At 46.2% G+C, this 12,453-nt stretch overlaps 1 protein-coding gene across 1 annotated transcript in view; it reads right to left on the bottom strand.

Annotated features, from left to right (window-relative positions):
- Positions 1-12,453, bottom strand: part of LOC119406374 (lysosomal alpha-mannosidase-like) — a 51,241-nt gene that overhangs the window by 17,656 nt on the left and 21,132 nt on the right. The window contains exons 7-10 of the mRNA XM_037673115.2: positions 10,739-10,864; positions 7,185-7,382; positions 4,801-5,013; positions 3,134-3,252 (exon numbers count right to left, since the gene is read on the bottom strand). Coding sequence (XP_037529043.2) covers positions 3,134-3,252; positions 4,801-5,013; positions 7,185-7,382; positions 10,739-10,864 — 656 coding nt within the window. The remainder of the gene's footprint in view (positions 1-3,133; positions 3,253-4,800; positions 5,014-7,184; positions 7,383-10,738; positions 10,865-12,453) is intronic.

The raw sequence follows: 12,453 nt of genomic DNA, 5'->3' as shown, positions 1-12,453 counted from the left end.
AAAAAACAAGAAATAGGGTTTCCTACATTATTTACTAGAGGGAACTATGGCGCTGCGGTTGTTCAGCCACCATGGAAACAATGGGTAATACGTACATGAATTGGCGTATGCTTCATGCTTATGGCTTGCAGCGCACTTGTGACTTTGTTTATTGTAGTGTTTTGTCTGTTATTTCGGATAAAAGAATGGCTCGTTGCGGACCTCCTGAGCTGATTGGAAATGGTCAGCCTAAAAAGGGTCAACAGGGCTTGTTGCTGAGCTAGTTGGTTCATAACTTGAGGTAAAACTGTAATGACGCAAAGAAGACGGGGACGAAGCGAAGACACGAACAGACAGTCACGGGCGCCAACTTCCAACTGTTTATTATCAGAAACGGCGCCGATTTATATACGCTGCCGAACAAGGTAATCCCATAACAGAAATTGAGACATCGCAGAACTAACAATTCATCATGTGCCATAAATACAGAGACAAGGCATGCGCCGGAACTGCACTAACGCGATCGAACTATGTAAACATGCCAGCACCTGTGAACACGTGCCAACCCTAGTGAGAGGTAAAAAGAATATCGCACATTCTAAACTCACATGTCTAAATGCTATCTTTCAAAAAGATAGCTTCTTTCTCGCTTAGATCGAGAGATGGGGCACTAACGCACTGGCTACCTGCCTTCTTTATTAGAAACGCTTCAATTGTCTCCCTTTCAGTGCGGCTGTTTGCTCTCCTAAGAAACGTGGTCTGGCTGAAGTGTGGCGCACAACCACAGCGCTTGCAGTGGTCTGCCAAGTGCCCGCCCATGTTGCTGCTAACCGCCAAGCGGTGCTCCCTTGCACGATCGTTGAAACACCGGCCTGTTTGGCCGATGTACACCCTACCGCAGCTTAGGGGGATATTATATACCACATTGCTGACACACTCGGTGTATCGCGTGGCGTGCTTCTTGGAGCAAGCAGCTGGCTGCTTATCCGCCATCAAAGGGCAAATCCTGGCCAGTTTGCATGGAGCGGAAAATACAATGCGCACACTATATCTGGCTGCGATCTTCTTTATATTGTGCGAGAGCCGGTGAACGTAAGGAATTACGTGCGTACTCATTTTTTCTTTTGGCTCCTGCACTTTTCTTCCACGTTTCAACTTTTGCAAGAGGCTTTCGCACACACCCGTGATAACGGAGGGAGGAAATCGAGCGTCTTTCAGCCTGTTAATCTGATTACTAAATCCCGTAACAAGACGGTGCTCACATGACTTCATCAAAGCTGAATTGAGGCATGTGATAGCTATGCCTCTCTTGATTAGCTTAGAATGTGCGCTGTCATACGGCAAAAGGCTCTTCTTAGTCCTAGGGTTATACATCCAGCACAGGTGGTCCTTCGTGAAACTAAGTTTAACATCCAGAAATTGAATGGAATTGTCTTGAGGCAATTCCGAAGTGAATTCTAGTCCGCCAGATTCCTTTAAAAAGATGTTAGTGTTTTTAAGTTTACCCGACACTAGCCTTGACGTAGCTGTTGCTGAATTAACTGTTGCTGAATTAAACAGCCGCACTGAAAGGGAGACAATTGAAGCGTTTCTAATAAAGAAGGCAGGTAGCCAGTGCGTTAGTGCCCCATCTCTCGATCTAAGCGAGAAAGAAGCTATCTTTTTGAAAGATAGCATTTAGACATGTGAGTTTAGAATGTGCGATATTCTTTTTACCTCTCACTAGGGTTGGCACGTGTTCACAGGTGCTGGCATGTTTTCATAGTTCGATCGCGTTAGTGCAGTTCCGGCGCATGCCTTGTCTCTGTATTTATGGCACATGATGAATTGTTAGTTCTGCGATGTCTCAATTTCTGTTATGGGATTACCTTGTTCGGCAGCGTATATAAATCGGCGCCGTTTCTGATAATAAACAGTTGGAAGTTGGCGCCCGTGACTGTCTGTTCGTGTCTTCGCTTCGTCCCCGTCTTCTTTGCGTCATTACAGTTTTACCTCAAACTAAAAAGGGTTCAAGGTCGTGAAGTGGGACCGCTAAACTTTTTGCTAAACTTCGCCTTGCGAAGTTCAGCTAAGCGGCTGCAGGCCACACGGAGCCACACGGAGCCGAAAGAACGAAGCTTAGGCGAATCCATGAGCGGCACATCATTCCCATGATGCCTGAAGCGTCATGTGTTGCACCTTACATAGACACTAGCGCAAGATTTAGCCCTAGTGCACATAACGATAATCCATGGTACGAGACATATATGAGTGCCGTGGTGGCCAATTATCGGATCATCGGGGTACTCTAACCGTCAGCCCAGGTGTCAGAGGCTCAATTGCTGGATAGGGTACTACGGTTGTATGTGTCCTTTGTGGCCATGCGCATGTACAACGCATGCGTGACGTCCCATTTGCGTAATCGCGGTTATACCCCTTTGCTTTTCACAACTGTGGAGAAAGTACGATAAAGCATCGCCCCTAGATGTCGCCAGCATGCTGAATCGGAGTGTAAGCTATTGAGCGAACGAACAGCAGTAGCCGCAGCGCTGTTACAAAAACGTGGAAGGGTTAGAAAAGAAGGCTTCACGTTAACATGGCGGACTGATAGAGGCAATTCAATATTTGTTAGACACAGCACGATTTTAATGAACGTCGGGTATTGTCTTTTGTTGTTTTTTTTCCTAAAAAATATTTGCTAAATATTTGCGACGATTAAGAAATATATTGGGAGCGGAGGGGGGTGTAATCAACAATCCGATTTCGCTATGTGTGGCAAAACTAAATAAAACGTCGAAATAATTAATAAGTCATCGAAATTAATCATGTGTATTAATAATGGGAATTGGTAATTTATATATCTATCTAGTGTAACATTCAATTTGAAGATTTATTGTGGTCTGTTAGAGCTTAGAATGACTCGTGCGGAATAAGCCATCAAGGTTGCTTGGAGCCCAGTGTGAAAAGAGCGCCAAATATATAATTGGGAATGTGAATGGGCATTCGTGTGTACATTTCGTATTATTTTATGGTTATTGACCACTTACTTCCCAATGCAAAATATTATGTAAGAGAAGAAAAGTAGCCGGAGCCACACCTAGGCACCAACCTCTTCTTAAACACATTTCATAAAAAAATATTTCTTTCGGAAGTTGATGCACTTGCTCCGTCTTACAGCTGCGTCAGGGGTCCAACAGTCCAGGTGAACTCGATGAAGGGGCTGTCTCTATGCAGGGTTATCACTTGTGAGACGTAATTGGTGAATGTCTGGTGAATTTCTTGCACCAGGGGTCCCTTGACAAAAACGAAAAAAAAAAATTAGATGTCTCAAGAGAAAATCTCACGTAAAATGTTTCACTTCGCACGAGCCTATGTCGTATTAGATGTGAAGCATCTTACAGCAGAGTTCAATCCGGTGGTGGTGGTGGTGTGCGGCGTGACCACCCTTACTGCGCATGCGCAAGCCCTCACCAAAAACGTCCTCTCCCCTCCCCCTCTCCCATTCGCCCTCTCCACTTCCCCTCCCTTTTCCCTTTCTCCTCTCCACTTCCCCTCTCTCCCCTCCCCCTTCTCCACTCCCCCTCTGAAACGCGGGCTCTACACGCCGAAACGCTGCTTCGCATCGCCTCATGGTCCCCTTTAGCGGGAGATGGTGTGATTTTTTTTCTGCTACGTTTCTCTAATTATACGCCACCGGCTACCTGTTCTGTTATGTTAGACATGCCGTCAAACCCGCATATATAGAAGCCACATATAACGAATTGTTGTGTTGTGTAAAGTCCCTTGAATATATTTTGTATATCAAAAATATTTTGTATATCGAATTACTTATATATATATATATATATATAGAACTTTGATGTGATCCTGATACATAGATCTAGATACATGATCTAAATAGTAGATGCTCGATGTATCTGGGTTCGAGTGTTTTTAGTTATAGATCGAGAGCATAAGGTAGACAGCGTGCCTTATCTACTTCATTTTCTATCTTAATTTTTCTATGTTATCAAGCAACCCATGAATAATTATGCGATGGTGCTAAACTAAGCACGTGATCTAGAACGACAACGTCGACGATGACCACAACGTAGAGTCCCACATGAGACGCAGCTTGAAAAAACAAACAAACAAAGAAAATACGTTCACATGCTAAGATATGATTAACGAAAAGCTTACAATACTTTCCGTATGATTTTTTTATCAAAACGAAAGTACTGGAACAGGACATAAGTAATGACTGGAGATAACAAAAGAATTCGATGTTTAGTACTGAGTACTGTAGTATAACAAGTGCTGACAAAAAGCTCATTTTGACTACTTGGTTGGCGTTTCCTTTCTTTCCAATAACTCTTTCATATCTAGACAGTGGATGGATGGATGAATACTATGAGCGCCCCCTTTGTAACAGCGTGAGGGCCGGTGAGCCACCAAGCTCAATTTATAATTCGGCTCTGGTTGGCCAGACCTATTTGAATCAAATATATTTTCGAAAGACTAACAATAGCTTGTTATAGCTTCACTTTCTGCACTCCAGTGTAATTATATTACGCACCTTCGTTTTCGTTCTGCTTCCCTACTTTTCAGCCACCGATTCGCTGTAATGGACACCTTCACATCTTCCTTGCTGTCCCCAAAATCAAACAACTCAGGTATGTTGATGCCCAAGCGAGCGCCCAGGGTGGATATTTCACATTCCAATCAAACATGTTGCTCAGTTTTCCTGACGTTTCCACAGCACATAAGCGTGTCTTCTTCTTTTGCTACACTTCACTTCTAGCTGCGATATTAAAAATATTAGCAAGAATAATCAATAATAACGATCACCAGCTGGCGACTTACGTTGACAAAGCTAACATTAGGAGGAGTTCTGATCTCGTGAGCGTCGCTGTACCCGGTGAACACGTAATGGCCAGGGCGCTGCTGGTACGGAAGAGCTCGTTCCTCGATGAGGTAGGCGGCGAGCGCCTGCCGAAGTTGCACCGCCAAGCCTTTTCCTTTCAATATGACGGCGGAAATGAGGCCCGTCCTGGGATCCAACTCGACGCGGTAGCGCTGTACGAGTCGACGTGAGTGAGTAAGAAGGGAGACCACAATAACTGTTGAGATTTTACGTCCCAAAACCACGATATGATTATGAGGTACGCAGTAGTGGAGGGCTTCAGAAATTTCGACCACCCAGGGTTCTTTAACGTGCACTTAAATCTAAGTACACAGGCCTGCATCATTACGCCTATATGGGAATGAGGGCGCCGCGGCCGGGATTCGATCCCGCTACCTTCGGGTGTGCAGTCGAGGACCATATGAACTAGAGCACCGTGGCGGGTCAAAAGGCTGACCACAATCAGCGCGCACTTTACTAAGAGAGACAGAAGGAACCCGATGCACAGCGCCTGCGCCTCATGTTCCTTTTGCCTGTCTTTGTAAAGTGTACGCAGTATTTACATTTTTATGAAGCACCAACTATCTCGAGATGCGTCATTCAAGAGGAGGGTGAATTGACCCAGTTGGTATTGGTTCACGTCAAAACTTGAGGCCAAAAATGAGTCAAAACACGAAGGTGAGAGAACATAACGGGACCGCTTGCTATCCATTAACTTATTTCTGTGTTGCGTCTGAATACTGTTAAGCCACCGTGGTGTTGCAGTGGTTACGGTGCTCGGCAGCCGCTCCGAAAGACGCGAGTGCGATGCCGGCGATGGCGGTTGCATTTAGATGGAGACGGTATGCCGGAAGCACGTGATATGCTTATTAGAATCCAGGGCGAAGTGACTGGACTTCAATTCAGGAGTTTGCAAGGATAAACCCCAATGTACTTAAGGACGTATCTATTAATGCAAAAGGGACGCTGTAACCTCCTCCTGGTCACTGTAGCATCAGTTATTGTGGTTATACTTTGTAGGGACAGCTAACCGCTCTAGCATATTAGAGTGCATATACACTCCGAATCATTCACATATTGTTCTAAACATATAAATGAAGCGGCTTCGAAATCTATTCCAAAGTCGAGTCATATTCTCCCCAAACGTCTGACGCAATGGTGAAATAAATGTTGGCACTGGTTAAAGAAAGTTCAAATTAAAATGTGGCGTTACCAGTGCGCGATAGTGCACGATATCAGTGCACGAAAAGAACCCCAGGCGGTGGAGATTATCCACAGCCTTACACCACGGTGTGTCTATTAGCATGGGCCGCTTTGGGATTTTGCGACATTATACTCCACAAGCTAACCAATCTTAATATTGCAGTGTAGTTATGTTCACACGGTTGCAAGGCAGGCGCAGATTCTGTCACTGACAAGTGTGATTCCATCTGTACATCTTACGCTTTGCTGTTTTTGTTGAGGCCCGCCGTAGTACCTTAGCAGTTAAGGCATCGCCGTGCTTAGCTTGAGGAAACAGGCATGATTCTCGGTCTTGTCAGCCGCATTTCGATGAGGTCGAAACGCACGAACACCTGTTTACTTGCATTTAGGTGCACGCTAGAGAACCCCAAGTGGTCTAAATTAATACGGAGCGCACCACGACGGCATACATCGTTTCCATATCGTAGTTTTGGCACTGGGAACCCCTTTCTAATGTAGCTGCGCTGAGCGAAGGGCGCGAAAACCTAACGTACTGGCTTAAATCGCGGGAAGGGGGGGGGGGTAGGTCCTGACCCCCTTTATGTTCAAGCTGGGAAGAACACCCATTGCAAAAGTCCCCCCTTGTGATTTATCTTTCAAACATCATGTCTGCATTGCTTTACAGTTAATGGATAGCGCATTCAAATTTTTAAACACCCGTTTATCTCGTAGCAAGAGCCTGTTTTCAATATACCTAATCTGTGTGAGGCTGTCGAAGGCGCAACTGCCGTTCGACCGCTTCCGAGAAGTTTCAATGTAAGAAGCAGTTACGCGAGCTGGAAACCAATGCTCGTTTTTAAATTTTTATTTCCGGGTGTGATTTTGATTGTTGTATAAATAAAAATAAAAGCTATATTTATGAAAAGAAAATGGAAGCCGTGGCAATATTTGTGTCCCTTCTTGCGATTTTTCTGGAGTTACGCCACTGGACTACCATCAAAAAGAACAGGGCTAGTAGTGGGCAAGTTGTCGTCAGTCTTTCGTGCCCTTCGCTCAGCGCAACTACACTAGAATGTCGTATCAACTAGCCAAAATTGAAGCTTTGCTGAATTTGAAACCCAATAAAATATTTTTTGTTGGACAGTGTGCGGGCATAGTGTACCTCGTTTTCAATGAAGCTGCTTCGGAAGTCGGGCAGGACGAAGTACGGCTCCGGAGTCGGCGCCTGGTCCGGCGTATCGTAGTTCACGTTGTAGAGGGTCGCGCCCAGGGGTTCAATATTGGCCCGGAACACCAGCGACGTCCTGGCGTGGCTCAGGCTCTCCGGGATGCCGTGACCGTGTGAGGCCAGAGGCAAAACCTGCGAGTGCACTCGGTGCTGCTCGTCTCTTCCATATAATTTCATTTCTTTTTATTATACCCCTCGGGGCCAGAGGCATTACAGAGGGGGAATGGTAAAAGCACACACAAGAAAGAGAAAAAAGGAACAAAAGGAGTTAAGTACAATAGAAACATTCAGAACGTTAGAAAGAGGCTGAGTGTACAATATTAGTTGTTGCATTATGGAATTGTTCATAATCTTGAATGTTCGCAACGTCCACGCGAAGGCCATTCCAGAAGCGTGAGGTTCGTGGTAAAAATGACTGATATAAGTGCAGTATCAACGGAACAATATTGGCACAAGTGACAGGTTGCCGGAGCGGCAAGATTGCGACACGCGGCGCTGCGATTTTCTCGAGTGCGTCGATATCGAGACTGCCAAGCACACTACATTTGCCAAAGCCGGGGTGGCCGGCGTAAAGCACTCGAACAAGCAGCTTTTTCTGGGCAACTGCAATAAAGATACGGTTGCTCGCAACTTCAGCGAAAAAAGAAAAAAAAAGGATATTGCGCGCATAGCCACATCTGGCGGTAAGCAATGGACAAGCGTTTCTTTCAGATATGGGCTTTCGTATGGGCTGCTTTCCGACGGTCCGCCGGCCACCCCTGCTTTCGAAAGTGGAATGTGCTTGGCAATCCCGCTATCAGCGTGCTCTTGAATAACAACGGCGTGCTCTTGTCGCAGTTTTGCGGCTCCGGCCACCGTTCACTTGTGCTAATCTTTTTAGGGGCGAAGCTCCTTAAGGCGGCACCCGTTTGTCCCTCGTAGTCGTCGTCATCGTAGTAGTCCGTAACAAGTCTTACGCTTTGACCTCCAAGGTGGTGCCGGTGGGAGATTTCTCCTGTGCGTTGTTGAACAATAAAAAATTCGCAGCGTGCGCGTTAACTAAAAGCCGAATTCTTCTGTCTCTCATTCCCCATTAGCAGCCATTGGCATGTTCCAGTAGGAAACGTTAGTAGAAGTAGAAGTGTAAGTGTTAGCTAAAAGCCGACTTCTTCTGTCTCTCATTCCCATTAGCAGCCATTGTTTACCTCCAAGGTAGTGCCTGGTGAGATTTCTCCTGTGCGTGATTAAACAATAAAAATTTTGTTCAAAACGCCGTTGATTGATGAAATAAACCAACGAAAGACGCCAGATGTTTTCTAAAAGCAGAACGAAAGAACGCCAGATGTTTTTCTTAAAGTGTAGTAGTAGTAGTTGTATGTAGCCACCTCGCCCGATCGTCAACGGGCGAGGTGGACCGGCAACGGCGCGAGGACCCTGCCGTACGAGAGTTAAATCACACTAAAAGACATACTTTGCGGGCGATACACTCTAGTGAGCTTTCAACTTTTCGTCTTAATGTACATGATAAAGAAATTATTTCTACGAAAAACGCAAGGCACACCTTGAGCAATATATTTGGTTTTGGGACGCTAAATGGAACCATGAGGCGATGCGAAGCCGGAGCACTTGCACGATCGCGTTCCGTTGGCTTTCGTTGGGCATGCTACCGACCTCGCGTCGTGGAACGCGCGTCCTGTCTTCCCTCTAGCCTTGCCTTTAATTCGCACAGGGCGAGCGGGGAATGCGGTCGCTCTTGGCGCTCTTTCGCTCGGGAGCGGACTTCTTCCTTGCATTTCACCGATCACAAGTGATAACGAAGGGACCACGTAAACCAACAGTACAATAAAAGTTTGATGTTTAATATATGCACGATGTTTCACACTCTTTAATTATGTACTGGGCGCATTTCACGGAAGAGTTTCACGGTTTACAGATGATTCCCTCCGTAGCTTCGCCCCACTCATCATCATTCACCCCGTGGATATGCTGTGATTTTTTTTTTCTTCGAGACTGTATATTGTATTACGTGAAGTGGATCTAACTTTATGCCGATGGTCAGTGCGATGGGATGCATCCAACTGTTGAGGGATGAGGCGATCGCGTTGTGCGGGAACATGGTTCATTTCGTGGAACAAGGACACGACGCTTTGACAAAGGCAATGAAAATGATGGGACGAATGACAGTGGCAATGACAGTGATGGAACGGAAAGTGCTGATTTCGCGGCAGTTATAGCTGTGCGGCTGTACAGTTAGTCTCTTCCGTCTCTTTAGGACGTGTACAAGCTAAACGCGCGGATGTGCATAGCGCAAGTGTTTTGATATTGCTCAGTTTACATACACGATCACTTGCCAATAAAAGAAAAAAAATATGGAGGCGAAACCTAAATTTCGACTTACGTATCTGGCACTTTCACGTCGGCTTTCCCGTTCTCTGGTGTATTCCTTGGGTTAACCTATAGTTTCGTCGCACTGCCGTAGCGGATCTCGGAAGCCACGTAGAAATAAGTGCGTAGCTGAGATCTGCTGCACAGCTGCCGCAACGATCGCAGCTGCTCGCAAGAAACCCGTCTGGTCTTTCCGTGAACACATTCAATTATTTTAATTACTTATCCTGACAGTTAATTCTCTTAAATTAAGTAAACATAAATTCTGATATCACAAGCATCCAATATAACTCTTAAATTGAAGCAGAGCCATCGATATTGTACCAGCTGTATTTTTGAAAACACGTTTTCTAAATATTCGGGAAACCAGAAATGCTTGACCGGGAGTGCTTGGTAGAGGAACGAGAGTATCAATCGTTGCTAGTGCCACTAATAATAAGTACATGTACTGAATACGCTACAAGTTTATGTTTTTACAGTTTGTACGCCGTCCACATGCATAGTTTCCATCGGCTAATTTGCCCTAATTTATACTTGCCCTGTTGCAGGTATTTCTGCAGGCTTTAAAAGGTACAACATGAGGCACATTTGCAATGTCTGACTGCACATTGGCGGTTCTAAGACATCGTCTGTAGGAGAATTTTACTGAAATATTTCTTTTTTCAAATGGCTTCATTATGAAAAAAAATATAAGAGTGTACTGAGCTATTGCAATGCCTCCAAGAAGTGAGCATAATTGCCAAATCCAGCTCGCCGGGGGAGCCAGGAAGTTGGATAGGTAGATGAGATTAAGAAGTTTGCGTGCATAACGCGGCCGCAGCAGGTACATGATATTATTTACAGAACGTTGGGAGAGGCTTTAGCCCTGTTGTTGGCGTAGTCAGACTTATGCTGATTGCGATGTTGAACCGGTGATGGCAACATTAACAATATGGTTCTTAGCGAATAATTTCTCTAAAGTGAATGATGTAGTGTTTCACGTTGCTTTCCACTTTAAGATCGGTTGAATTATTTGCATGAGGACGCATAGAAACATTATTTTTTTTCAAACGCGCATCTGGTTGACCTTCCTGCGTTTTCATTCTCTTGCTCCTCCATCTCTTCCTCCAAATGTGTGGGCATACCTGATTCTGGAGCCTCGCACCATCCGGCCCAATGACGGAGATGCCGGACCGGTCACTGGACCCCAGTGGCAACCTCACGTACGGCGACACTCGAACGCTGGCAGGGTTGTATACGATCACGGAGAACTGCGGCAGGAATATACAACCGCCGTTGGGGAATCCCGCTCTTGACACGCTAACGAAGCCTATTTGATAACATGGAAGCGCAGATGTATTCCTTAAGTATTTTTAAATGCCGACCATTTCTTAGTCGCACCTGCAGCGTTGGCGCGCCGTCCACACCCCCACTGCGCATGCTCGGCTCGTCTCCTTCCGGCAGCAAGCCTCTCCACTCCCTCCCTCCGTCCCTCCCTCCTCTCCCTCGAACGCGGGCGGTGTGTATATAAGCGGCGGAGCGCGCGTTCGGAATTTAGTCAAGGGCGTCGTTACTTGGCTTTCGCTTGACGTGACGCTTTGCTTGACTCGAGTAGATGCGATGGAAGCAACAGTACCTTCAATCAGCATCCCACCACTCGTTGAAGGCAACGTTACCCCACCCTCACTATCGTCGGCGTCAACAACAGCAAGCAACGCAGAAGACAAGGCTGCGAAGAGATGAGCATACGACGCTGAACGCAAGCGTTTGAAGCGAGCTGCGGACCCAGAACCTCGCGCAGGCTGGAGCCGTTTCAGTCGTACTTGGTGTGCGCATCGTGTAACAATTAAGCATTCCCAAACTATACCCAATTACCCAACATTCACGCGATACCCCCACCACTCTGCGACGCATTTACTCGAGTTCTCCCCGTGGGAAGATGCGGGCGATTTTTTCATTTGATTTTGCATATGATAAATGGCACTTGCCCAATTTACTTGACCCGCACGCAATCCCCCAGTTTTCTTTCCTGAGCGATTATGTTTTAGGGGCGAAGCTCCTTTGGGTGTGGGTCTGTCCCTCCTCTGCAGTATGTAGTAGTAGTAGGTAGCCACCTCTAGTTCTTGGAGTGTTCACTAGATGGCGCTGTCGTAGCCACCTCTTGTTCTCAGAAAGATCCCTAGATGGCGCGGAGGCGCTCGCTGCGTTGCAGTTGCGTGCTCTAGTCCTCCCCCCCCCACCTCTCTGTCGCCTCGCGAGGCCGACGCAGGTAGCGTCTGCTAGCGAGTTTCTTGATTGAAAAAACCGACTGCTCGCGCTGCACAACCGTTCACTGACCACCCCGTATATATAGGCACTGGATTTTGACCTCCAAGGTAGCGCCTCTGTGATATTCCTCCTGTGTGTGATTAAACAATAAAAATTCACAGCGTACATACAAAATTAAAGTGAGCTGCAAGTCGCTATGACTCTCATGGACCCTTTAGTACAAACGCACCCGATCTCACGTCGTTGATGATGTACTGGGCAGAATTCACGGAAGATTCAAATATGGCGCGTGTCATTGCTGGAAGGCAATCATTCGATTTAGTGCGGCGACGTACGCTAGGGGGACCGTTGTAATCAAGGGACCACGTAAACCAACAGTACAATAAAAGTTTGATATTTAATATATACACGGTGTTTCTCACGTGTTTACTTGATCATATACTGGGCGAATTACTTGCAGTATTCACGGTTTACCGATGATTCCTTACGGAGCTTCACCCCACTCATCATCATTCACCCCGTAGGTATGCTGTGGATTTTTTAACGAACCCTGCAACACTTTTCTGCATGGCCAGAAAACGCTGCCGATCGG

This window comes from Rhipicephalus sanguineus, chromosome 10 (assembly GCF_013339695.2).
Source record: "Rhipicephalus sanguineus isolate Rsan-2018 chromosome 10, BIME_Rsan_1.4, whole genome shotgun sequence".
Lineage (NCBI taxonomy): Eukaryota > Metazoa > Arthropoda > Arachnida > Ixodida > Ixodidae > Rhipicephalus > Rhipicephalus sanguineus.
The sequence above is the reverse complement of the archived record's forward strand: the minus strand, read 5'-3'. Positions and strand labels throughout refer to the sequence as shown.